The sequence below is a fragment of the Ovis aries genome, chromosome 4 (genome assembly GCF_016772045.2).
Source record: "Ovis aries strain OAR_USU_Benz2616 breed Rambouillet chromosome 4, ARS-UI_Ramb_v3.0, whole genome shotgun sequence".
Taxonomy (NCBI): domain Eukaryota; kingdom Metazoa; phylum Chordata; class Mammalia; order Artiodactyla; family Bovidae; genus Ovis; species Ovis aries.
The window spans coordinates 52,920,858-52,948,296 of NC_056057.1; the positions used below are offsets into that span (position 1 = coordinate 52,920,858).

Genomic DNA, 27,439 nt, shown 5'->3' on the forward strand with positions numbered 1-27,439 from the left:
TTACCGAAGGATGTGAGGATGGCCAGAAGGGGCCAAGGAATGACTCAGCTAAGCCCTTGGCACAAAAATTGACCTTTCCCTGCTTACCTAACATAAGTGATGCTGAAGAATGTAGCAAGTCACCAACCACTAGCTTGTCAAAGAGAATTCTGGCACTGCCAGCCCATTGTGGGCTGATATTGTGGCCTAGAGATTAAGATCTCATTACCATTCAGGATTTAGTGCCCCAGTCAGCTACACCCCAGATTAAAATCAGCCCTCTAGGACCAAGCTAGGCAGGCACATTGGCCCTGATTTTGCTGCAGTGATGACAACTGTCCAAAGGTATTTAAAGAGTGGGATATGGGTGGGGGAAGGGGGGCTGGGTTAGGGATGCACCAAAACAAAGCCATGGGATTTCTAAAAATCACACTGAAAAGTGAAAGAATCGCACAGAAAAGACCTGAACATTTGAGTATCAGGTCACATAAGAATGTGCTATGTGGGGATTTCCCTAGCGGCCCAGTGCTTCTACCACAGGGAGCACAAGTTCAATTCCTGGTCAGGGAATTAAGATTCCAGTGCTGCATGGTGCAGTCAGAAGGAGAAGGAGAAGGAGAAGGAGAAGGGGAAGGGGAAGGGATAGGGGATAGGGGATAGGGGATAGGGGATAGGGGATAGGGGAGACCTAGTTTGGCAATACCAAGACTTTTCAGTCCCAGAGAAACCAGGAGTGCCTCAATAGCTGTTTCTTTGAAGGCCTTGCCTCCGTTCCATGTTCTTTCTAAAACTCCTAGCTCCTAGCTAGGGGTTGCTAGGGCAACAGGAAGAACTGGACACCCCAGAGCCTCAAACCAGCCTTCCCTTCCTGCGTGACAGTACAAAGGCAGTAACGGTGGCCTGTGCATATGTGTCCTCCCCCAGTCCACAGCCTGCCAAGGAGAACCCAGTAAGATACTCGACTCAACTGCTCACTCCACCAGCCTCACGATCCAAAAGCCTCTCCTAGTCTGCAGTCCCCAGGCTTTCTGTGATGCAGAGGAGAAAGGGGCACAGAAGCACTGGATCTAAGAGACAAGATGGGGCCTGAGAGGGGAGGAGGAGAGAAAAGGCTTACTGAAGAGTCAATCTCTCCAATAAAATACTGAGCCTGAAGAGAGTAAGGAGGGTAACAGGCCTGACTGACTAGGAACAGGAGAGAGAACAAAGGAGCAGGTAAAATATGAGGAACAGCAGCCAAAGAGGACACCAGAAATGCTCTGGGATTATGAACTGTATCTCCATTAAGAATGACAGTATAGAATGAAATTCTTTTCCACTCATTTTTGTTATTGTCGGTGGTGTTCTCTAAAAACACCACCATTCTGGAACTAGTCTGTCTGATCTGGCATAAATGGGATTAGAGGTACCAGGCAGAAATTCTGCAGGTACCTTTCTTCCTCCCCACCCATCTCACCTGAATGGAGCCCACCTGTAAGCACTGTCTCAGATGGAACAGTGACAATAAGCCATCTTCCCAGAGAAATGCCCCAGAAATCCACTGACTGAAACTCACAACATCAGCATATTCTGTAATACCAGCCATATTTTCAAAGAAGTAATTTGCAATACATAGCCTATATGCTAAGTTGCTTCAGCCACTTCCAACTCTTTGCCACCCCAAGGACTGTCGCCCATCAGGCTCCTCTGTCTGTGGATTCTCCAGGCAAGAATCCTGGAGTGGGTTGCCATGCACTCCTCTAGAGGATCTTCCTGAAAGTGAAAGTGAAGTCACTCAATCGTGTCTGACTCTTTGTGACCCCATAGACTGTAGCCTACCAGGCTCTTCTGTCCATGGGATTTTCCAGGCAATAGTACTGACCCAGGGATCAAACCTGTGTCTCTTATGTCTCCTCTATTGGCAGGCAGGTTCTTCACCATGAGTACCAACTGGAAAGCCCTGAATAGCCTTTACTTGTTCTCTTTTAGGTGGTCTCTGTGTATTTTCACAAGGGAAAGCAAAACTCTTCACTGCAGAAGTATGGGCTGGGCAAACTGACTTCCGTTTTAAGATTATGGTATTTGAAGGAGAGAAGGGAGTCACTTCACAGTGCAGAACTCAAGAAACACTGAACCACCTCAGCCAGGTGAGAAAGGTTAACATCCACAGTGATAATTTAACAGCATGTGTCCTTGATATGTGAAGAAAGTGGCACTTTACTTCTGCGGTTGTCCCTCCACAGATCCATGATCCCAGAAAAATCATGAGACACATACCTGACATATCCCAGTTGGGGGACAGCCTACAAAATTCCTAACCAACGCCTCTCAAAACTATCAGGATTATCAAAACAAAAGCATGAAACAGTGTCACAGCCAAAGATTCTAAGGAGACGTTACAATACTGGATGGGATCCTGGAACACGGTAAAGGAACATTTGGTAAAAACTAAGGAAATTTAAGTATGTGAAGTATAGACTTCGGTTAAAAATGATATGTCACAAATGAACTTTTCTATGAAAAAGAAATAGACTCCCAGACATAGAGAACAAAAACCATCAGGAAGTGGGGAGTGGGGAAGGGGTGAATTGGAAGTTGAGGATTAGCAAATGCAAACTACTGTATATATATACACACACAGGCTGCCTGATCAAGGCCACTCTTTAATGTCCTCAACAATGGGTACCAGTGACAAGGGAAGAAGAGACGGTAGTCCTGAACACCAGGTCACAATAGCACCCCCCCCCCCGGAGCACTCATGGGCAGCAGTGGGCATTAACAGCAGTCATGAGGGGGCACAGGGGCCTTGGTGGACCCTGTGGGCTCAGAATTGTTACTAATTATTCATTCTAACATATCCTCAGCCTGACATTTGTAGGCAAATATAACCTGAAACATTTAGACTTGAGTTACTTTGTAATCAGGAGTAAGCTAACCTATAAGTAGCAAAGTGAATCCCTTGATATTTTGCAACACTGTATCACAGCATAGGTGGTTTGATTTACCAACACTCATCTTATTTCTAATAGTAATATATGCTACATTAATTTCTCATTAATTGAGAATTTTACCATCCCATTTTGGATAATCTGCTGCATCCTGAGATAAGAAACCTAGGACAGGTTAAATGTGGGCACACAACGTTGTGTTGCAAACAATCGTTAACTTCTCTGGTGCCTCTAAGAAAAGAGGTGAAAGCAATGTGTCAAGATGGGGAGAGAGCAGTTTCCATCTAAAATCCAAAGTGGAAATAATGTTATTTCACAAAGACAAATGGACTTCCTGCCTAGGAGTGCAGGTGAACTATAACTAAATTATTTAAAACAAAAGCAACTTGAAATGACTAACACAGTCTAGCTGCCACTAGTCAGTGTTAAAAAGAGATTTCTGTAAGCCAAGTATCAAGAGCATTCACATATCAATAGCATATTTTTAATGAAATATAACATTTTATCCAAATAATAAAAGATTATAACAAAAGCAGGTAATGTATTAGTAAAATACTGTCTTAATGTCTAAATATTTTTATACCATCTTTGGTTTTTGTAGGTGTTACAAACAGAATTATATATATTAAAAAGCATTTTATATTTCACTTCTAGCTCATGTTTGTTCACTAGGAAGTGAGCGAGACATGAGACAATAGATGGTCATAATGCTCAAGCCATGGCAGAGAAAAGCCCTTGCTTGTGACCACTACTACAGCTCCATTCCCCAGCTAGTCCCAGCCTGCAATCACTGTACTTACTAACATTATTAATATCATGTAAATTTTCTCTTTGGACTAAACAAATCTTTATTTTTTCTTAGCAGTTGGTCAGTTTTCACACAAGCTTTGAATTTCGATCCTCACCAGCCTGAAGAATAACATGTTCCTTACCTTATATTTTTAAAATATTTGAATTACTCTTCTCCATCACATATATTCTCATGGTTAAAACTAAAAATAATTACTTTAAAGAATTATAGTTCCTTTAATTGCTTTTAAAATCTACCATAAATTGCTGCATTTTCAGTAAGCAAGCAAAAAAAAAAATTTAACTATTGGTGTAAAAACCACTTTTAGGAATACTTTTATAGCTAAAACTAATTTATATCTGCACATATTTGCTCAGACTTAATTGATGTTATATTGTCCTCATTAATGCACTTTCCCTTGAAAAAACTGTTCAAATTGCGTAAAAGAAAGAAAATGAATTATTCTTAAGATAATAACTTTCTTCAATTGATTAGATTTGCTATATGATTCTTTTTTCTTTACATTTCAGGCTTTTACTGAATGATAATACATATGCAACTTTCAGTTTGGAGAAAAAACAATTGAGAAGCAAGTTTCTAATATTTAAAAACTGTAGTTTAACCTCCCATACTTCATCTCTCAAATGTAAGATGCAATAAAAAAACATTCTCTTTGCTAAAAGAGCCAAACAGCTACGGTTTTGCTAAAGAGCTATGGTTTTTCTCTAAATCATAATGTCAAGTACTCTGAGTCTGAACTGAGAAAAGTATAATTTGTTTTATTTTAAATAAAATAAGTCAGTGGTAGAAGACAGTATTTCTCTTTCCCTTATAGCAATGTCCAGGGGAAAAGTACAAACTAGATCGCACCAGTTCTTACTATGTGACACTACAGGAAATTTAAATGTATGTCACCAATTGAGTCAAGTGGTGTAATAAATTGCAAAACACCCCAAGAGCACTATTTTTTAAGTTCTACTAATAATGCCCATTAAACAGCACCTATTGAATAAATGAAAAGATCGATTTGGTAAGGAAGTAAATTTTATTCTCTTGTTTCCAAGAGAAGGAGACTAGAAATTGGAAAAGCTTAACTGAGGGAAGAACTGTAAGCATTCTACTATTACCTACTGCTAATAAAATAGCTGGAGAAGGAAATGGCAACCCACTGCAGTATTCTTGCCTGGGAAATGCCACAGACAGAAGTTTGGTGTGCTACAGTTCATGAGATCCCAAAAGAGAGGTACACGACTTAGCAACTAAACAGCAAAATAGAATAGCATTTTAGAATGGTATCACAGCGGACTTCAAAACAAAACAGAAGCCTAATTCTAGATCATATGTAGATTCAGATTCAAATTGCTTATTTTTTTAAAAAGCCACTTCTTTTTTTAAAGACTTTTCTGCCTCAGAGTTTGTCAATTGTTTTTGCTATTTTAAATTAAGCTTTCTTATTGAAAAGAAAAAAAGTCCTTACTCACTGACCTAAAGATTCCTTTAAAGTTATCTATAGGCTTCCTCAAAATTTCAGAAAGACTAACACTTAACCAAGAACCTTTATTATATTTGGAAGTCAACTTATGGAACCAACTTAGGGTTCTACATGAAGTATATTTGTTACTAGAACACCTTCAATTTCTCAAAATTTAGAGGGAAAACAAATATTCCCACAGATAAATTGTGCCTTATTTTGCTGAGAGATGTAGTAACTACAATTAAACAATGACTCTCTGGGCCCAGCCATAGCTAATATGACATACTGCTAGAGCTAAATGACCCTGTCAGCTTCTTATTTTAGCACAGCAGACAGTTCAGGAAAGCTTGCCATAGTTGAATGACTACTAACAATAACACATGAGCAACTGCCCTGCTCCACTGTAACAAAAAATGAATTTTATTATATAGTCCCTCTCTACTAGGAAACTCAAAACCCTTTATAGATAACTTTACAATGACATCTCAAATATAATAAGGAGGTTGGTAGATATTGTTTCCTGTTATCAACAAACAGATATTCAATAGTGTGGCTATAAACAATCCAATAATAATTCATTATTCTTCTTAGTACAATTCTTTGGCATTCTTTCAATTTATATTTTAAACAATTTATTTACCCAAAAAACTTGTGCCTCCCACTCTCCCACCCTTATATTGCCCCTTCCCCCTTCCCTCTGGTAACTACTAGTTTGTTCTCTGTATGAGCCTGCTTCTTTTTTATTATAATCACTAGTTTGCTGTATTTTTTTACATTCCACATATAAGTGATATAATACAGTATATTTCTTTTCTGACTTATTTCACTTAGCATATTACCTTCCAAGTCCACCCATGCTGTTGCAAATGGCAAAATTTCATTCGTTGTATGCCTGAGTAGTATTATACTGTATATATATACCACTTCTCTTTATCCATTCATCTGTTGATGGACACTTAGGCTGCTTCCATATCTTAGCAATTGTAAATAATGCTGCTATGAATATTGGGGTACATTATCTTTTAAATTTTTTTATTTATTTATTTTAATTGGAGGCTAATTACTTTACAATATTGTGGTAGTTTTTGCCATACACTGACATGAATCAGCCACGGGTGCACATGGACAGACCCAGAAGTGGAACTGCTGGGTCATATGGTGGTTTTACTTTTAATTTTTTGAGAAACCTCCATACTGTTTTCCACAAGGGCTGCACCAACTTACATTCCCACCAACAATGCAGGAGGGTTCCCTTTTCTTCGTGTTCTCACCAACATTTTTTATTTATGTTCTTTTTGATGATAGCCATTCTGACAGGTGTGAGATGATACCTTATTATGGCTTTCACTTGCATTTTCCTGATGATTAGTGATGCTGAGCATCTTTTCATGTGCCTGTTAGTCATCTGCATTTCCTCTTGGAAAAATGTCTAATTTATTATTCTCTAGAAAGAATATCCAGGATAAAAGAGATCCCACTATATATCTTAACTTGTTATTTCACTGTGAGAGACAAAGCCTAGAGAACAGAAACTTCTAAAGAAAGAACCTACTATTAATGCCTTGGACTATAGTAGTTTACAGTCTACAAAGCACTTTCTCATTCATTTTACCATCTCATATGAAGTTGCCTTCCCATTCTGCACCAAGCTGGAAACCCAAATGCAGCTATCTAAGCCACACAAACATTCATAGAATGCCCAGGGTTGTGCCAATTACAGTGTATTTAAAAAGAATAAACACAATTTAACTTGTGACATTTGGCCAGGTACACACTTTTTGTCAATCCCATTCCAGCCCCACATCTAGACAACCACCAAGCTATCCTAACCAAACTTATACCACACTAACCCTTCTTCCCTTTAGTGTACTCCTGCTCTGAATTTTTCCATTACTTCCACTTCAGGCATTCACCTCTTCTGAATACACAAGAACACTCTTTTCCCTCCCTTGTCTTCAAACCCTTGTACCAGTTACCTCATAAGAATCCTTCTATTTCTGAGTTTCATCTGTGAGCCAAATAACAAATTCAGTCTTGCTGCTGCTGCTGCTAAGTCTCTTCAGTCGTGTCTGACTCTGTGCGACCCCATAGACGGCAGCCCACCAGGCTCCCCCATCCCTGGGATTCTCCAGGCAAGAACACTGGAGTGGGTTGCCATTTCCTTCTCCAATGCATGAAAGTGAAAAGTGAAAGTGAAGTCGCTCAGTCGGGTCCAACTCTTAGTGATCCCATGGACTGAAGCCTACCAGGATCCTCTGCCCATGGGATTTTCCAGGCAAGAGTACTGGAGTGAGGTGCCATTGCCTTCATCTGTGAGCCAAAAAACAAATTCAGTCTTGAGTGCTGAGTATTAGCAATATGGCCATGAACCAAGATAAAGAAAACTTTAGGTGGTAAAATGAACTAAGAAAAGGACCACTAGTGCCATCAATCTTGGAAAGCCTTAAAAACACCCAGAGTCATTTACACATTCATCTTTCCATGTATCACCATGAGCAATGATCATATGATGGAAGTATAAAGATGAAAAATTCATAATCCCTTTTCTCAAGCTCTTCTGAGTATACTCCAGAAACAGTCCCTTTCAAAAGTTTCCACCAAGTTCTCATCCTCATTAATAAAGCTGCTTTCCCATTACATTTTTTAATGGGTTCATCTGTGTTGCTTCCTTTAACGGGACAGCTAGTATTATAGCAATACTTGTTCTGTTTGAACATTTTCCATTTCACAGGTACAGAGAATATCAACTATATAGCTATTTATATGGGATATAGTCAGACTTGTTGTCAAGCCCAGGGAGCATAACAAGCCATAACAAAGCAAGCAGCACAGAGCCTGGCTCATGTAAGGACTCAATAAAGGTTGGTTCCTCACCCCTTCCTAGTTTCACCCAGTAGATTTTCAGCCTTATTTTTAAGATGTGACTTCTACCATGCAGCATTCTTAATCATAGGGAACAAAATGTATCTAGAAGCACAAGTGAATTAGGCAGTATATTAAATGATTTTCATTGTTCAGCACACAAAATAATTGCAGAACTAGGAGAAGTATAACTGACATGAGACTGTGTGTCCAAATAATAACAAGAATAACATAACTTCAATTTTACAGGCATCTGCTGCTCAAAGTGAATGAATAAACAAACCAGTGGATGAATGAATTAACCAATGAATGAACACAGTTCAGAGTCAATGAAATGGACTGGGACTAGGTACATGATATATGGCTGCTAATATTCTTATGTGCTATGCTCAAGGCTCAATGCTAAAGATCTCATTTAGAGTTCAAAATACAACTATGAAATACAGATTATTCTCTATTCTGTTCTCATATTACAAATGAGGAAAGAATCTTACAAAGTAATTTATGCAAGTTTCCCAACAATTGGCAACCTGGAATTTGAACTCAAATCTTCTAAATCCAAAGTTCCTTTCATCTTATCAGAGCTGCTATCTCTCTTTCAGATATACAATACTTCATGGAGAAAAAAGTATTTCAGTAAAATTGGCAATAAGGCAAACTTCTGTAATGCTAACACTATGTTCACTCTGGCTTCTCATATAAACTTAGAAATGGTTTCTATGGTTAGAGAAGGGAAATATGCAAATATATGAACTAAATTAATTATGCTTAATTATTTTGAATCACTTCAACTTATGTTTCTATGAAGTTTCATAATGCCTGACAATATTGTTCTTAAGAGTGTCTCAATCAACTATTTCTTCTATTACTCTATCCTTTCATACAGACAAGTATTTTTTCCATGTAGGTAGAACCCAAGTTCCATCCTTATAGATAATATGAGGCACTTAGTTCAACAAATTCCTTTGTTTGAAGTTTCAAGTTATGTTACATAAATTGGCTTCCAAAGCAGTCAATTTTTGGACTCCTAACATTCTTTGTATAAATTTACTTTACAATACGACTTCACTGGTGGTCCAGCGGGTAAGACTCTGTGCTCCCATTGCAGTGGGCACAGGTTTGATGCGTGGTTAAGGAAGTTCTGTATGCTGCGCATCACAGCCATACTTTACAATATGGACCAGAATCAGTTCAGTTCAGTTCAGTCACTCAGTCACATCTGACTCTTTGTGACCCCTCTTTGCTGCATGAATTGCAGCATGCCAGGCCTCCCTGTCCATCACCAACTCCCGGAGTTCACTCAAACTCACATCCATAGAGTTGGTGATGCCATCCAGCCATCTCATCCTCGGTCGTCCCCTTCTCCTCCTGCCCCCAATCCCTCCCAGCATCAGGGTCTTTTCCAATGAGTCAACTCTTCACATGAGGTGGCCAAAGTACTGGAGTTTCAGCTTCAGCATCATTCCTTCCAAAGAATACCCAGGACTGATCTCCTTCAGAATGGACTGGTTGGATCTTCTTGCAGTCCAAGGGATTCTCAAGAGTCTTCTCCAACACCACAGTTCAAAAGCATCAATTCTTCGGCACTCAGCTTTCTTCACGGTCCAACACTCACATCCATACATGACCATTGGAAAACCCATAGCCTTGACTAGACAGACCTTTGTTGGCAAAGTAATGTCTCTGCTTTTTAATATGCGATCTAGGTTGGTCATAACTTTCCTTCCAAGGAGTGTCTTTTAATTTCATGGCTGCAGTCACCATCTGCAGTGATTCTGGAGCACAAAAAAATAAAATCTGACACTGTTTCCACTGTTTCCCCATCTATTTCCCATGAAGTGATGGGACCAGATGCCATGATCTTCGTTTTCTGAATGTTGAGCTTTAAGCCAACTTTTTCACTCTCCTCTTTCACTTTCATCAAGAGGCTTTTTAGCTCCTCTTCACTTTCTGCCATAAAGGTGGTGTCATCTGCATATCTGAGGTTATTGATATTTCTCCTGGCAATCTTGATTTCAGCTTGTGCTTCTTCCAGCCCAGTGTTTCTCATGATGTACTCTGCATATAAGTTAAATAAGCAGGGTGACAATACACAGCCTTGACATACTCCTTTTCCTATTTGGAACCAGTCTGTTGTTCCATGTTCAGTTCTAACTGTTGCTTCCTGACCTGCATATAGGTTTCTCAAGAGGCAGGTCAGGTGGTCTGGTAGTCCCATCTCTTAATAACCTTCTTTAAACTCTGCCCCTAAGAAAATGGATCAAAATGAATTAAAATTTTGGAACTTCAGTAAATATTTCAAGGTAATCTCTATAACTTAGAGTCAGTAAACACAATTCTAAATCTTATAAGAAATTACCACATATATTCCAAAATCATTTCCTAAAGGACAGTGTTACTTCTGAGTCACCACAACCAACTGACATTGATTTTCATCCATTCAGCAAATACATACTAAGCATATGTTAGGTCCAAACACTCACTGTTCAAGATCCTGAGGACCCACTAAAAGGCAGACAAATCACAACAACAAATGAGGTCCCTATTCTCATGGAGTTTACAATCACATGGAGGAAAACTATGAGAATGCAATAAACAAATAAGAACTATTTCAAACAGGGCTAAGTGATACACAGAGAATCCAAATACGGTGACATTTATAGTGACTGGTCATTGTGGATTGGATCATCAGGGAAAACCTCTCAAAAGAAGTGAATTTAAGCAGAGTTGTGAATAGTATAAACATGACCGCATAAAAATCAAGTAGGAAAACATTACAGGTTGAGGACACAGCTAGTGCAAAGGCCACAAGGCAAGGACAAGAAAAGCAAGTTTAAGAATGAGAAAATATCACAACCACCTGGAAGACAGTGACCTCAGGAAAGTGGCAAAGTTCAGACAGGAGAGGTAGGAAGGGGTCATGTCATCAGATTTTGTAAGCCAGGATAACATATTTTTATTTTATTTTAAGTGAAATGGAAAGCCACTGAAGGAAGCCACACAAAATCTGGACTTGTGTCTACTAAGAATTAGAATTCCCAGCTGGCTCAAATGGTAAAGAATCTGCCTGCAATACAGGAGCTGCTGCTGCTGCTAAGCTGCTTCGTCGTGTCCGATCCTGTGCGACCACATAGACGGCAGCCCACCAGGCTCCCCCGTCCCTGGGATTCTCCAGGCAAGGACACTGGAGTGGGTTGCCATTTCCTTCTCCAATGCCTCAAAGTGAAAAGAGAAAGTGAAGTCGCTTAGTCATGTCCGACTCTTAGAAATCCCATGGACTTCAGCCCACCAGGCTCCTCCACCCAAGGGATTTTCCGGGCAAGAGTACTGGAGTGGGTTGCCATTGCCTTCTCCAGCAATACGGGAGACCCAGATTCAATCCCTGGGTCGGGAAGATCCCCTGCAGAAGGGAATGGCTATGCACTCCAGTATTCTTGCCTGGAGAATCCCATGGACAGAAGGGCCTGGCAGGCTACAGTCCATGGATCAAAAAGAGTTGGACATGACTGAGTGACTAACTCTTTCTTTCAAGTCCATGTATTTGCTTGGTTATAGACTCTGTACTCAATGAAATTTATCCCAAGGCACTGAAGCAGAATTCTGGAGCTAGAAAGGATCTTAAGGAATTTAAAGCTATCATTAAACATGTACAGAAACTAAGGGTCTTAAAAAAAAAAAAGAAAGAAAAGAAAAGCATCATTCAGATTGCTTCATTACGGCTGAGAGAAATGTCTCCAAAAGTAAAGTAAAGGCAACTAAGATGTCTGGGATCTATCCTCAACTCAAAGCTGACAACCATAAAATTGTCCTTTTATGTGTTCATAAATTGAACCACCATGGATTAGATACTTATGACTCACCATGGAATTTCTTAAATTTTTGTGACAGTTTCTGACTTCTATCTAAAGCTGAAAATTTAAATAAGGCACACAGCCAGTAATGTGTTTGATCAATTTCATTGTTCCAACTCACTGAGTACACCGCAAGTTGGAGACTGATTCACGCGATGAATGGTAAGGAACCACTATGTGCAACGAAGTATAGTGGAAAATGAAGAACCAGAGTCTAGTAGTCTAGTATGTATACAGAAAGAGAGACACATATATACAAACACTGAAACATACTGGATTGGCCAAAAAGTTTGTTTGGGTATTATTTTAATACCTTATGGAAAAAGCTGAAAGAAATATTTGGCCAACAAAATATATGAAACATACACAACCATAACTAATGCAAGGTAAAATCTTTCAACATGCCTCTCAGATAATGTACACTGAAAACTGGAGGAAATATCACATCCAGTTGAGAGAATCAGAAGGCAGCATTCAAGCTAGTCCTTGAAACATGGATGGGCTTTACAGGTGGGAAAAAACATTTTAGACAATAGGTACATCTAGGGCAAAAAATACCTAAGTTAACTACAACAAGGCCCTCATGATAAGAAATCCAGAGTGTTAATTAAGTTTAGAGCAATTATTTCCAATATGAAAATATGTAAATCTGAACTGTGCCTAAAGTTATGTATATTTCCATTCAGTAATGTAAGAGTTTTGCATCTGTATTTATCATCTTAACACCAAAAAAGAATTATATAACAAAAACAATCAAACTTAGGTTAGACTATTATATTTGCTTTCCAAAAGGAATATAATAGGATTTAAAAGATCTTGGAAAACTTGTTTTCCAGGAAACAGAAAAAGAACTGGAAAATCACTTAAGCTTCTTGGTACAAAAATGTCAAAAGATATACATTTAACAAAGGTCCAAAGTGTTTCAAATTCAGCATCTAAAAATCTCAGAACTCAGGGAAGATGAGAATGTGCTGTCAACACCACAATATATAGCAAGTTACAGTGCTATTTTTTAAACATTAATCTATGCTACTGCTTTTTCTCAAATACCAGACTGCATGATTGCTCCTAACTACAATTAATGTTCTGCCCTTTTGGAAAAGCATTGCTTTAGGATAATTAATTCACTTGAAAACTGACAAGTAACAATATAACTTGGGGTTTTCAAAAATCTTATTAAAAGTTCATTATACTTTCAATAAATCATAGAACTACTTTAACATTCTTCTATCCAGCTCAAGGTAGAACGTCACAAATGAATTTCAAAGCTAACCACTGTGTTCCTGATATGTTTGTTTTCTCCTTTGTCTTTCCTACAATTCATTTTTCATTATATGGTTTAAATTTTAAAACTCCAAGCAAACAAACGTCAGGACCACATGACTTCACAGGTGAATTCAATCAAACTTTTAGAGAAGAGTTAACACCTGTTCTCCTCAAACTCTTCCAAAATAACTGCAGAGTAAGGAACCCTTCCAAACTCATTCTATGAGGCCAACATCACCCTGACACCAAAACCATACAAAAATATCACATAAAAAGGAAATTACAGGCCAATATCACAGATGAATATAGACACAAAAATCCTCAACAAAATACTAACAAACTGAATCCAACAATACATTAAAAGGATCACACACCATGATCAAGTGGAATTTATCCCACAGATACAAAGATTTTTCAATATCTACAAATCAACCAATGGTGTCAGCTTGCCTAAGGAAAGAGGCCTGGGCCACCCACAGCTTCCTAAAAGCAGCTCTAGCTTCTGCTGCCTCTTCAGGGACTTGTACCTTCATCATCACAAGAAAAACAAACACCACAGGGCCTAGGAACAGCAAAATGAGTCCCTTTAGAACCCATTTAAATCTCGCTGGAGGACAAATTCCACATAGGAGGGGACTTCTCCCTTCACCTTCTCACAGAAGCAGCAGAGAGAGATGAGTCTCTGTGTGCTTCTCTTTTACCTTCCTTTATAACTAAAACTACATAAAACTACAAATGAAAACAGAAGTCCATCATCACTGGGCTAAATGGTCTCAGGTTCCATCATGTGTCTAATGAGATTCAGTGCAGATGGCCTTTTCATCTTCATATTTTCTCTATCTCTTATAAGCCTAAGTGAGTTAACGATGCTAATACAAATTAACAAAGGAGTTTGAGAAAAAGATTTAAAGTTGTTGGGAGAGGACCTAACAATTTTATTCCTTAATATTTTTGCATTTTCCCAATTTTGCTCCTTGCCTGTTGTGTATAAAACATTGGTTTGTGGCACTTACGTGCACATGCACACAAATACGCTCACAGACGATTATTTAAACTACTTTAAGAAAAAGGCAAAGGAAGAAGGGGCAGTAGAAGATGAGATGATTAGATAGCATCACCAACTCGATGGACATGAATTTGAGCAAACTCTGGGAGACAGTGGAGGACAAAGGAGCCTGGTGTGCTAAAGTCTATGGGGTCTCAACTCAGTGACTGAAAAACAACAAAGAAAATGTAGTATTACACATGTGTATTACAAAGTATTCCTGATGCTTGGAAAGACTGAAGGCAGGAGGAGAAGGGGAGGACAGAGGATGAGATGGTTGGATGGCATCACCGACTTGATAGACATGAGTTTAATCAGGCTCCAGGAGTTGGAGATGTACAGGGAAGCCTGGCGTGCTGCAGTCCACGGGGTCGCAAAGAGCTGGACAGACTGAGTAACTGAACTGAACAAATGTGTGTTCTGAAATAAAAAATTTACCTGTGCATTAAATGAGGTTCACATTTTTTAAGCCTCAAAATGAATTATTTGGGAGGAAAAAAATCAAACCACTTACCAACAAATATAAGATTCCATTGCCATATATATTCAAGCAACTTCTTAAAATAACAAAACTTTGGGACTAGAACTTATCTTAGAGATATATTTGCCACAAGCAAGGAGACAGTATTGTGATAAGCAGCCACTCATAATAGATGAAAAGCCAGAAAGCCATTATCACTAGGAAAACTGAATCCAAGGGCTGAACAGCTCCTATAAATTTGGCAAGATGATTCTACGGTGTAGAATTCTACGGGGCAGATTCTATGGTGCATCCCAGGAATAACATCCCAAGGGATACTACAAAACAAACATAAATATGAACATGAGTTCAAGTAATCAAGATTTCCATTTAAAAGCACAAGTACCTAACAAAATGTGTACATTACATCGTGTTCTAAAAATTATTTTAGTGTAGTTAACAACACACAGGAAAATGCATTTCCAGACTCTGACTCTCTGATTATGTAAATCACATACTAAGCAGAATGCATATATATTCAGTTAAGACTGAAAGGATTTCCCAAATTACTGTCAACTTTAAAAAAAGAAAAGTTTTCTGACGATTCCCACAACTATTTCCAGACTTCAAGAACTATAGCCCTTCCTGCAAAATATACTTTGTGTTCTTGATTTTTGTCTCTGGGGTGTTACTGCTGGTGTGTGTTTTCTTTGTGGTTGTTTTTTAATGATTCAGTTGGCTGGTTGCAAGTTTAAGATCCTGTTCTATCTGGCACTTACGACCGGGGATACAAGACCTGCGGGGCTCCCTTCTTAGCATGTGGAGCTTTATCTAAGATCCTGAACATGACTAGTTACCAAAGCCTTATGCAAACGGGGACAAGGAGAGAGAGAAGGGCTGAGATCATTAAAAATCATCATAAATTCCAGATTTCCTGTCTCTCCTTTTGTCCCTGTGACATTCCCTCTGGTAACCTGACACGTCATCTATAGCCCTGATGGTACCTTCGAGAATCTCTCTCCCGTCTATAAGACAGTGACGCCGCTATCCCCGCAACTCGGGGTGGGCGGGGGGCTCAAATCTCGGCAGTCCTGGCCCCAGGTGCGGGGTCGGCGCCTCCGGGGGGCTTCGCCGATGGGTAGCACCCTCACGGGGGCGCCCGCGACCGGCGGAGTCGCGCGGGTGTCGGGAGGGACGCCTCGTCCGACTACACTTCGGGTGTTCGGCACTGGCGGCAGACAGCGTGTGAGGACGGACACGGTCCACCTCTGAGGAGCGCTCGGCGTTCACGCGCAGACAGCCGAGGGGGCGTCCGCGGGCACGCCCTCGCTCCCGACCTCCGTCCCCTCAGTCGCCCGCCGACAAGCACCTCAGGCGGAGGAGCGGCAACCTCCTGGCCCGGGCCGCCTCACGGCGCGGCGCGGCGCCTCCTCCGCAGGGTCACTGGGCCGCGGGGCCGGGAAGGCCGCCGGCCGCCCTCGCACGTCCCGTCGACCCCGCCGCCCGGCCCCCCAGCCTGAGGCGCCGAGCCCTCGCCTGCTGGCCGCGGGCGTCCGGTGCGCGGGCGCCGGCGCGTCCCCGAGCGCGCGCCCCGCCACCCCCGCCAGTCGCGGCCCCGCGCGAGTTGCACTAACTTTCCCGGGCGGGGGAAGGGCGAGCGCCGCGGGCCCGGCCGCCCGGGCCTTACCTGTGCTCAAGTTGTCGTTGATTTTCAAGGGCACCCGCAGGATGTAGACCAGGAAGAGGACGATGAAGAACCATACGGTCCAGAGATAAGTCCAAGACCAAACTATGCAGGACTTGAGCTGCTCCAGAAAGCCCGTGCCCGCTTCAGCCATTTTTCGGCGCTGCTCTCTGCTGCCGCGGCTCTCGGTGTCTGCCGGGATGATTCACCGGCCCGGAGGCGCCGCTCGCGCCGCCGCCGCCGCCGCCGCCGAGGCCCGGGCGCCCCCGGAGGCCGCCCGGGACTCGGGCGCGGCGGGAAATCGCGCGCGGGCCGCGGGCGCGCTGGCCTTTCTTTCCCAGCCTTATTACTAACTCTCTGAAGGCCCCTACAAGTGGCTTTCGTGGAAGGATCACGTGGCTCCTGCCCCTCACGTTCTGATGCCATTTATATTATGCGGATACTTAGAAAAGCCAAGTGGCGTACTGAGGGAAACCCATGACATGTTCATGGTAACTGACTTATGTTGAGGGCTTCCTATTATGTTTGTACAATCTCACCTAATCCTTCAACAATCCCCATTATATGGATAAGGGAAACTGAGGCACAAAGTGGTTGAGCAATTTCCTTCAGCTGGAGCCAAAATTCATTTGCAGCATGATGAATGCTAGCTCCTTTCTCTCAGAATTTAGATTCAGAGGGATGAATAAACCCGCAGCACTCAGAAAAAAACAGATGTAGTCCTGTCACCGATTAATAGGCCTGAGAATAAATCATTCTGTTAAACGAGATTTGGGTTGCACGCTATTTACCTTTGTTTTGCCTTCCCTAAAGCCATACCGGGGGGTTTGAAAGAAATCTTCACAAGAAGAGTGTTTATCTTCCAGTTTGGAGGGCAATGATAGTTCAAAAACTCTCAACCTGTTTTTAATATAAACAGTTCTCTGGGAAATTTTGGCTTACTCTGAATTGGCTACTTTTTTGTAAATTAATGAATTTGTTTACTTTACTTTACAATATTGTATTGGTTTTGCCATACATTGACTTGAATCCGCCATGAATGTACATGTGTTCCCCATCCTGAACCGCCCTCCCACCTCCCTCCGCATCCCATCCCTCTGGGTCATCCCAGTGCACCAGCCCCGAGCACCCTGTGTCATGCATCAAACCTGGACTGGCCATTCGTTTCACATATGATATTTTACATGTTTCAATGCCATTCTCCCAAATCATCCTGCCCTCACCCGCTCCCACAGAGTCCCAAAGACTGTTCAATACATCTGTGTCTCTTTTGCTGTCTCTTTAACGTTACCTTTTTTCTAAATTCCATATATATGCGTTAGTATACTGTATTGGTGTTTTGCTTTCCGGCCTTCTTCACTCTGTAGAATAGGCTCCAGTTTCATCCACCTCATTAGAACTGATTTCAAATGTGTTCCTTTTAACGGCTGAGTAATATGTCATTGTGTATACGTGCCACTGCTTTCTTATACATTCATCTGCTGATGGACATCTAGGTTGCTTCCATGTCCTGGCTATTATAAACAGTGCTGCGATGAACATTGGGGTACACATGTCTCTTTCAATTCTGGTTTCCTCAGTGTATATGCCCAGAAGTGGGATTGCTGGGTCATATGGCAGTTCTATTTGCAGTTTTTGAAGGAATCTCCACACTGTTCTCCATAGTGGCTGTACTAGTTTGCATTCCCACCAACAGCGTAAGAGGGTTCCCTTTTCTCCATACCCTCTCCAGCATTTATTGCTTGTAGACTTTTGGATAGCAGTGAATTGGCTACTTTAAACAATAATTATAAACTTTCTTTTATCTGTAGTGAGTACAATGCTGTCTTCACCAAATAAAATTTTCTTCTTTTTCTGTCCATAAATAATTTCACTTTCTATGTATTGGATGGTAATGATGCAGTGGCAGGTAATCCACAGCCAAGACATTTTTGGAATTCTGAGCATTCAGCAGAATATTTTATTATAAATTTTGTTTTGCTTACTTGTCATTTCCTCCATAATAAAACAAGCTCCTTTAACTTTTTGCATGTATTTTACATATTATGGCTTACATAATAGAACTACTTTTACATTTTCACTAATTCCAAGCCTCAATTCCAGCTACTGGTATTTCTGATACATTTGATCTACTAAAGCAGTGAGATACTGGCAAGGATAAGAGAAAATGATACATCTGTACCTTTTTATAGATATTTATTGCAGCATTTTGGAGAAGGCAATGGCACCCCACTCCAGTACTCTTGCCTGGAAAATCCCATGGATGGAGGAGCCTGGTGGGCTACAGTCCATGGGGTCGCTAAGAGTCAGACACGACTGAGTGACTTCACTTTCACTTTTCACTTTCATGCTTTGGAGAAGGAAATGGCAACCCACTCCAGTGTTCTTGCCTGGAGAATCCCAGGGACGGGGGAGCCTGGTGGGCTGCCGTCTGTGGGGTCACACAGAGTTGAACACGACTAAAGCGACTTAGCAGCAGCAGCATTGCCGCATTTACAAAACAAATTTTTATCTAACAATGGTGCCTGGATTCTCAGTAGAATAAAACAACATGAGAGCATGAAACATCTATTTTTTGTGATGATTAAGTAACCCACCAGATTCCCTGCAATAGGATTATTTAATTTAAGTGAATATCCTGGAGTCTGGCTTTCTTCTGTCAGTGAACCTCAAGGAATGGACATAAATATGACTCAAGTGAACCAGTTTTCTGACTGCTAGGCGCTCCTGGAGGGTCAGTCTGTCTTACTCATCATTGCCTCTCCCTGGTGTGCAGCCAGAGCTGGGGATTGGAGTTGGAGACGTGTCTTTATGGTTAGATGCAGAACTGACTGAGAACAAGACCTGTTGGGAACAGCAACTGCTTCAGTATGGCTGGAATGCAGGCTCTTCACAGAGCAGTGTCAAAATGGATAAAGCTGGAGAGTGTATGAATGTGAAGGGCCTTGTAGAAATACTAAGGTGTTCAGTTATTTGGCATTGCACACACTAATCCAAATGACCAAGATTTATGTAAGTGGCAATTACATACCAAGGAGGTAGAGTTGACATAACTTGGTTACTGATAGGATAGGCAGGGAAGGAATAAAGAGTGAAGGGTGGCTATTGAGTGGGATTGTTCATGAAATAGTGACACCCCAGATATGTCCCTTAATTGGTTGATCATCTCTCAGTGGGCTGGCACACAGTCACCCCAAGCTCATCATATCCGAAAGTGAACTAATTACTTCCTCACCATCAACTTACTCCTCTAAAGTTCCATGAGGGGATGGATGTCACCCTCCCAGCTCGCTAATTCGGGACTCTGAGAGTCCCATCATCTAGACTCCTCCCCCTCCCTTACCTCCTTTCCTCTTCACATTCAGCTGGGGGCATCGGTACTTCAAGGTGTGTGTCAGATATGTCGCTTTCTCTCTTCCCCTTCAATAGCTTTTAGTTTCTCCAGTCTGATCATCTCTCAGAGAGAACAAGTCGGTTGGGCTCCTTGACTCCAGTTTCCCCACCACCAGAACCACCACCACCACCTGCCCCCATCACCCCCTGAATCCACCTTCTTCCACATTTCTTTAACAGAGCTACCTCTGAAGCACAAACCTGAGGCTCCTTCCACTCCAGTGCTAAAGGATAAACTGTAGATAGTACACAAGGCCTTTTCTAGGGCACTCTTATCAACTTGTTTAGCCTCATATCCCACCCTAAACACCTTACCACCAGCATTTTGGAAAACATGCTATTCTCTTTGGAGCTGCTCCACAGGACCTGCCTGTAGCATACTTATTTGTGAGCATACTTACTTGTGCTATCCTTCCCACCTCAACCTTCTCTCTTTGCCACAACTTATTTAGAGATGCACTTAGAATATTACCTCCTGTGTGACACCAGCTCCCTCCCCACCCTAGAGTTCTCTCTTCCCTGAGTTTGCAGTACCACAAAGCTTATGGTGGGCTCTAAAATCACAGGCGTAAAGCCCTGCAATGACAGGCTTTACTCCTAGCCCTGCGAATAATAGGGTGTGTTTTACAAGTTAGTAACTTTCCCTGAGTCACTTTGTTCACCTGCACAAAGGGTTATACTTGTATCTGTTACATTTGTTGTCCTGTAGTTGCTAAGTTGTGTCCAACTCTTTGCAACCCCATGGACTGTAGCCTACCAGGTTCCTCTCCTCTGTCCATGGGATTTCTCAGGCAAGAGTACTGGAATGGGTTGCCATTTCCTTCTCCAAGGGATCTTCCTCACACAGGGATCGAACCCACACCTCCTGCTTGGCAAGAGGATTCTTTACCACTGAGCCACCTGCAAAGCCCCCTGTTACATATGTCCCCATGAGATGCCTAGCATAAATGCTTGCTGCTGCTGCTGCTAAGTTGCTTCAGTCGTGTCTGACTCTGTGTGACCCCATAGACGGCAGCCCACCAGGCTCCCCCGTCCCTGGGATTCTCCAGGCAAGAACTCTGGAGTGGGTTGCCATTTCCTTCTCCAATGCATGGAAGTGAAAAGTGAAAGGGAAGTCACTCAGTTATGTCTGACTCTTAGCGACCCCATGGACTGCTGCCCACCAGGCTTCTCCGTCCATGGGATTTTCCAGGCAAGAGTGTTGGAGTGGGGTGCCATTGCCTTCTCCGAGCACAAATGCTTAGTGCCCCAGAAATGCTTAGCACAAAGACTAGTTGATGTCTTTCCTCTCTGTTTGCAAACTGAGGCCTTTCAGTTCAGTTCAGTTGCTCAGTCGTGTCTGACTCTTTGCGACCCCATGAATCGCAGCACACCAGGCCTCCCCGTCCATCACCATCTCCCGGAGATCACTCAGACTCACGTCCATCAAGTCCGTGATGCCATCCAGCCATCTCATCCTCTGTTGTCCCCTTCTCCTCCTGCCCCCAATCCCTCCCAGCATCAGAGTCTTTTCCAATGAGTCAACTCTTCGCATGAGGTGGCCAAAGTACTGGAGTTTCAGCTTCAGCATCAGTCCTTCCAAAGAAATCCCAGGGTTGATCTCCTTCAGAATGGACTGGTTGGATCTCCTTGCAGTCCAAGGGACTCTCAAGAGTCTTCTCCAACACCACAGTTCAAAAGCATCAATTCTTCGGCGCTCAGCCTTCTTCACAGTCCAACTCTCACATCCATACCTGACCACAGGAAAAACCATAGCCTTGACTAGACTAGGACCTTAGTCGGCAAAGTAATGTCTCTGCTTTTGAATATACTATCTATGTTGGTCATAACTTTTCTTCCAAGGAGTAAGCGTCTTTTAATTTCATGGCTGAGGCCTTTAGAGTTAGGTAATTTGTTGTTTTATTTTAGACCTCTTTACCTCTTAGTACAAATAGTGCTGTATCTGGCATACAGTACCTGCTCAATAAATATTCATATTTAGAGAATATTGTATGAAGGAATAAAAAATGAATTACATCAAAAGAAATTCCAAATCTTACAAAGAATACTATACTTGGATTTACTTCAGGGATGAGAGTTAATATTTGGTCTTCCACCATATGGAGAGCTTCCTTGAAAGTTTGTTTCTGAAGGTGTAACCACCTGTGGATTATATAATAGGATTTAAATGACCATTTATGGTAATTATGCTGTAACATATTACTAAATTCCTTTAAATTGGTTTATATGTTTTGTTAAACTACCTGAATTGAGTAAGAAACTGAGGAAAGGAAACCAAGAAACCAAGTTAAGGAACCAGAGTCACGTCTACACATCTCTTTGCTAAAAGTTACAGGTTTTCAAAAATACCCAGAACTAGTGACAGTCATCATATAAAATAATTTCTAGAGAAGTACAAAAATAATATGCTATTTACTGGCTAAGTGCATGGCATGTTATTTTGTGATTTTGACTTCAAATTTCAAGCTCATGCATAAACCTCCAAAGCAACTGACTCTTCAGTTAAACAATCTGTTGCATTCAGAAAAATCTAGAAATTGAGCTAAACTAATGTTATAGAATTACTAGTAGAATTAAGAAAAATGTGATAGTCATGGAATTAGCTTAAATTTATTTTTACTGACACAGAGCATTTTTTCTTTAATTTTTGATAATTAATTTTATTCTTTAACCAAGAGGTATTCCCTTATACTTAGTCAGTTACATTGCATTTTGTTCTCATTTCTAATGTGAAACTAAGGCATGCAAATTAAAGTGAAAATTTCACAATCATCTGGTGTATTTGGCCTGTGTAGAAACCTAATCTAAAAAGAGGGAAAAGAAAATTCAGACTATTTTTATCTAAAAGCACATTTCAGGCTGGTATTAAGTAATATACTTGTCTGCTCCAGAGGAATTATTGTATTTCTAATATTAATTCTAAGCTGTCTTCTTTGTCTTGGAAAAATTATTCCAGGCTTCCCTTTTATTCTGAGTTGCAATGCTATTGCACAGTTGCTAAATTTAGCACCTTATACACATTTAATTATAACAGGATTTATCTCCTCATTAATAATGACAGTTAATGAATATGGGTTATAATTGAAACTGTGGCTTCCCTTGAGTTTTTCCTCCCCTTCAAAATTATCTTTATAATATTATTTTTATAGTATAATTTTTTTCTCTTTGATCAAAGTTTGTCATTCACCCTTTGAGGTAAAGATGTACAAATAATTAAACCAATCTGAATTAACTTGTCAAGTGTGACTGATTGGACACACTGTAGGAAATAACTTGATATGACCTAGATTTAATTATCTGCATTTGGATTTCTCATATACTCATATTACACTTTTATTCCAACAGAGGCCCTTATCTTGGGCTACCATGTTTACATACATTTAACCAAGTATTCTTAATAGACTTATTCATCAGTCTTTCTTCTTTAATCAGATACCCTCCAGAGTCTAACACAGACCTTGAATGCTAAATTGAATTGAAATGATTATATATATTGAGCTGAAGAGTGAGGGGTTATTTGATTTTTGACTTCTCAAGTTGGTTTTCTAGACTTTAAAAATGTAAGTGCTGTGTGATTTTCCTATAAGGAAACACCAAGACATGTAAATGTTGGGAAAATACTTCTGTTTGAGGAGGAAGCCTCCAATAGACCAGTTAGCTGGCTTCCCATCACTGAGATCACCACATGTTTGGCTGACAGCAGCCTCATCTGTAAAGTGAGAACAATGATAGCTTTTGTTTGTCATGTAGGAAGGGATCCTTGCAGAAGGTGGGAGGTTGCCCAAGGTTTGCTGGGACTTTCCCAGTTTTAAAACTGAAAGTCCTATGTCCTGGGAACCCCCTCAGTCACAGTTGGGCGAAATGACCTCTGAGTTTTCTTTCTAGTCATAAGATTCTAAGATGCAGGGCCTACCCCAGGCAAACTGGGAGGTAAAAGGATGTTTATTTTCCACACCTCCTAGCAGCCCTTCTCTCTTCCTCAGCTGCCTAGTACCTTCATTCTCTTCTCTTTCCTTTTCTCAAAATCTGCTCTCCTACTGATTCATTTACATGTAAACAAAATTTATGTCAACTGAAAAAGTTACTCTTCCTTCCAAGTGCTATTAAAAAACACCAGACATCAAAGCTGTAAAATAAAATGATGCTTCCCAATGTCTTCACAGGCATCAGCATATCTTGGGAGTCTAGTGCCTTAAGGAACCTTATTATATGCTGATAAGTTTAATTCCAGCATACAAAGTAAGAATAAATAAATATATGTGTATATTATACATTTGCAATGAAAAAAGTCATAGCTAAGAGCATGTATATATTTAAAAAAAAACAAGCAGTCAACCCCCAAAACATCTTTATCTTACTGTTTCTCTTGGTTAATTTTTTATTCATCTGCTTTATCATTTACTAGGACTGGAAAACAAATAACAGCAATAGGCAAAGGTTTAATAAAAATACACTGGAAAGACACTTAAATTTGAGAAACTGTCTCTTCTCTCCTCTGCAAATTAAAACTGTCATTTTAGTCTAGTTCTCAAGACACCTGAATTCCTAAATGAAACTCCAAATCCAGATATTCAGCAGCTATAGTGGGATCTGAATCATGATAAAGTAGAAGCAACATGAAAGTTAGTACATGAATATGCAGGTTTAGAGAAATGGTTTCACACCTGGGCCAACAGTTAAAAAAAAGAAAAATTAACTTCCTCTTTTCATCTTAAGGTACTACCTGGTAGCTAGGATGTTGAAGCTATAAGGAAATGAGGGGGGAAGACCTATGGCTTACATATGACTATTCATAGCAATTGATATCAACAACAAAAACACCCAGTGCACATGCTCAAACTGGCTTTGGTCAACTTGAGCCAGAACAATCACAGTAACATTCAGAAATTAAGAAAATTAGACAAAAATAATGAAGAATCATGACCCTATACGCCTTCTGTTAGTAAACTTTTTAGCATCCTTCCTCCAGTTAGTTTTTCCATGCATACTGCTTACATTATTCTAATGAGCTTCTAAGTTTATTGTTGCAGACTACTCTTACATATTATTATTAAAAGATTTCTCCATGTTATTAGTCTTCAAAAGCAAATTTTTAATGATTGCATAATATTCCATATGACAAAAATTCTTTAAACCATTCCATGACTAAACTTACTCATATTTTGCTATTTTGAGTAATTCCAGAATGAATATCACTGCATTTATAACTTTTAATTTTTTAATTTAGGGTTATTTTATTGGGATAGATATGCAGAGGTGGACTCAGTTGTCAAAGTTAAGAACATGTTCCTTGATATGTGCTGCCCAGTTTCTCTTCAAAAGCAGTTCATAAAAACTCCACTCATCCTGACTGTATGAAATCCTAAATGACCATAGCTTTAACTTTATAGCATGGTTTAAAATGATTGTACAACATACATTATGAGTTCTGCCCTGTGATTCCAATAAGTCTTATCTGTGGCATAAGGAGTATTACCGGTCAGATAGTTCCCTAAATTTCATCGTAACTAGATTTTCATTTCCATTTATCTACTCAAAGTTATGTAATAGACATTGTCAGGGAAAATTGGGGAAATATGACTGTGGACTTGTTAAGATGAACATGTTTGCATCCTAAATTTCTCATAAACTGTAATAGAAAATAATTTAATGCTCAGAGAACAACACTTTCCATCAGTCCATTAGATAAATTCCAAAATTTGCAAACTTAAGTCACTGTGCACTGCAGGCAGTTCTTAACTCTGTGTCATCAAAATGACACCTCATCCCTTGGAAATCACATTTTACTCTCAAGAGTTTGCATTTATTCACTGTCTAGGAAAGAGTCACTAAAACTCCCTCTGAGAAGCAACCTTCCAAAGAAACAAGTTTTACTGGTTAAACTACACCCTACATGTATTAATTTTCTAAGGCTGCTGCAACAAATGACCACAAACTTTGTGAGTTTAAACCAACACAGAATTGCCCTCTCACAGTTCTCGTGGCCAGAAGCCTGAAATCAGGCATCAGTAGGGCTCTGCTCTTTCCAAAGGCTCTAGTGGAGAATCCTTTCTTGCCTTTTCCAGCTCCCGTTAGCTCTCGTTGGATTGTGGCAGCATAACTCCATCTTGTCTCCATCTTTTCATTATCTTCTTCTCGTCTTGTTTTGTCTGTGCTAAATCCCCTTTGCCTTTGTCCTATAAGCTTATGTGTTACTCAGTTAACCCAAGGTGATCTCCGTAGTTCGAGATCTTTATCTTAATTATATCTGCAAAGACTATTTTTCCAAATAAATTAATGCCCACAGGTTCTAGGAATTTAATGTGGACATATCTTTTGGCGGGAGGTGGGGGCAGCCACCATCCAACCTCCATTACATTCACCCTGCAGACTCTTGTTCTCCCTTTTTGAGTGGTGAACAACAGTCTGGAGATGTGAAATCTGTTTACAATAAAGAACTATTTAAACAACAAGATGCTACTGTATAGCACAGGAAAGTATATTCAATATCCTACAATAAACCATAATAGAAAAGAATATTAAAAATAATGTTTATACACACATGTGTGTGTGTATATATATATATGTATAAAAAACTGATCACTCTGCTATATAGCAGAAATTAATACAACATTGTAAAACAACTATACTTCAGTTTAAAAAAAAGATGAATAAAAAGAGCTATTATCCTTGGTTTCATGTTATGGCTACAAAAGAAATTAGGTTATTCTAACCAGCTGAGCACCGAAGAATTGATGCTTTTGAACTGTGGTGTTGGAGAAGACTCTTGAGAGTCCCTTGGACTGCAAGGAGATCCAACCAGTCCATTCTGAAGGAGATCAGTCCTGGGTGTTCTTTGGAAGGACTGATGCTAAAGCTGAAACTCCAGTACTTTGGCCACCTCATGCGAAGAGTTGACTCATTGGAAAAGACTTTGATGCTGGGAGGGATTGGGGGCAGGAGGAGAAGGGGCCGACAGAGGATGAGATGGCTGGATGGCATCACCGACTCGATGGACATGAGTTTGAGTGAACTCCGGGAGATGGTGATGAACAGGGAGGCCTGGCGTGCTGCGATTCACAGGGTCGCAAAGAGTTGGACACGACTGAGTGACTGAAATGAAGTGAACTGAACTGAACTGAACAAACTGCCAATTTAGATTTTTTTTCACATTGGTCCTTTAAAAAGCTCAAGTCATTAGTAATCATAAAGCATTTCAAAGTAACAGAGAAATATGATGTAATACTATTTACTGTTTAATCATTTTCATTCCATTAATCCTGATATTTCCTTTCAGTTTTCCTTTTAAGAGAACTTCTGCCTTCAAAAAATATTTTGCCTTTCTTGAATATGGTAACTCTCTTTGTGATATTATTAAGTTGCTAAAAAAAGTGTGTATGTATAAAATTCAAGAATTTCTAAACATTTCTAAATATCTTATGTTTTTATTTTAATCCTCATTATGGGTCATCTTTCCTGCTTCTTTGCATGCTTCATAAGTTTTCACTGGATGCCAGACATTGTGGACTTATTTTTTCTGTGTTCTTAAGGTTTGTTCTGGGATACAGTTAAGCTATTTAAAAACAACCTGACCCTTTAGGGTCTTGATTCTAACATTTGTTCAATGGGACCAGGGCTGTGCTTAGTTGAGAGCTAGTTATTTCCCAGTACTGAAGAAGGACACTGGAGAGTAGTCTAGCCAATGTTCTGTAAATTATGAGGTCCTCCA

The 27,439-nt window shown here is 40.4% G+C and overlaps 1 protein-coding gene across 7 annotated transcripts in view; it reads right to left on the reverse strand.

Annotated features, from left to right (window-relative positions):
* The window catches only part of ST7 (suppression of tumorigenicity 7), a 273,040-nt gene extending 256,508 nt beyond the window's left edge, over positions 1-16,532 (reverse strand). For 6 of the 7 annotated variants that reach the window (XM_027968340.3, XM_027968338.3, XM_060414354.1 and 3 more), the window contains exon 1: positions 16,342-16,532. In XM_027968340.3, the coding sequence (XP_027824141.1) occupies positions 16,342-16,492 (151 nt within the window). In that variant the 5' untranslated portion in view covers positions 16,493-16,532. 7 annotated transcript variants of the gene reach the window in all.
* Positions 16,533-27,439: the final 10,907 nt, after the last annotated feature.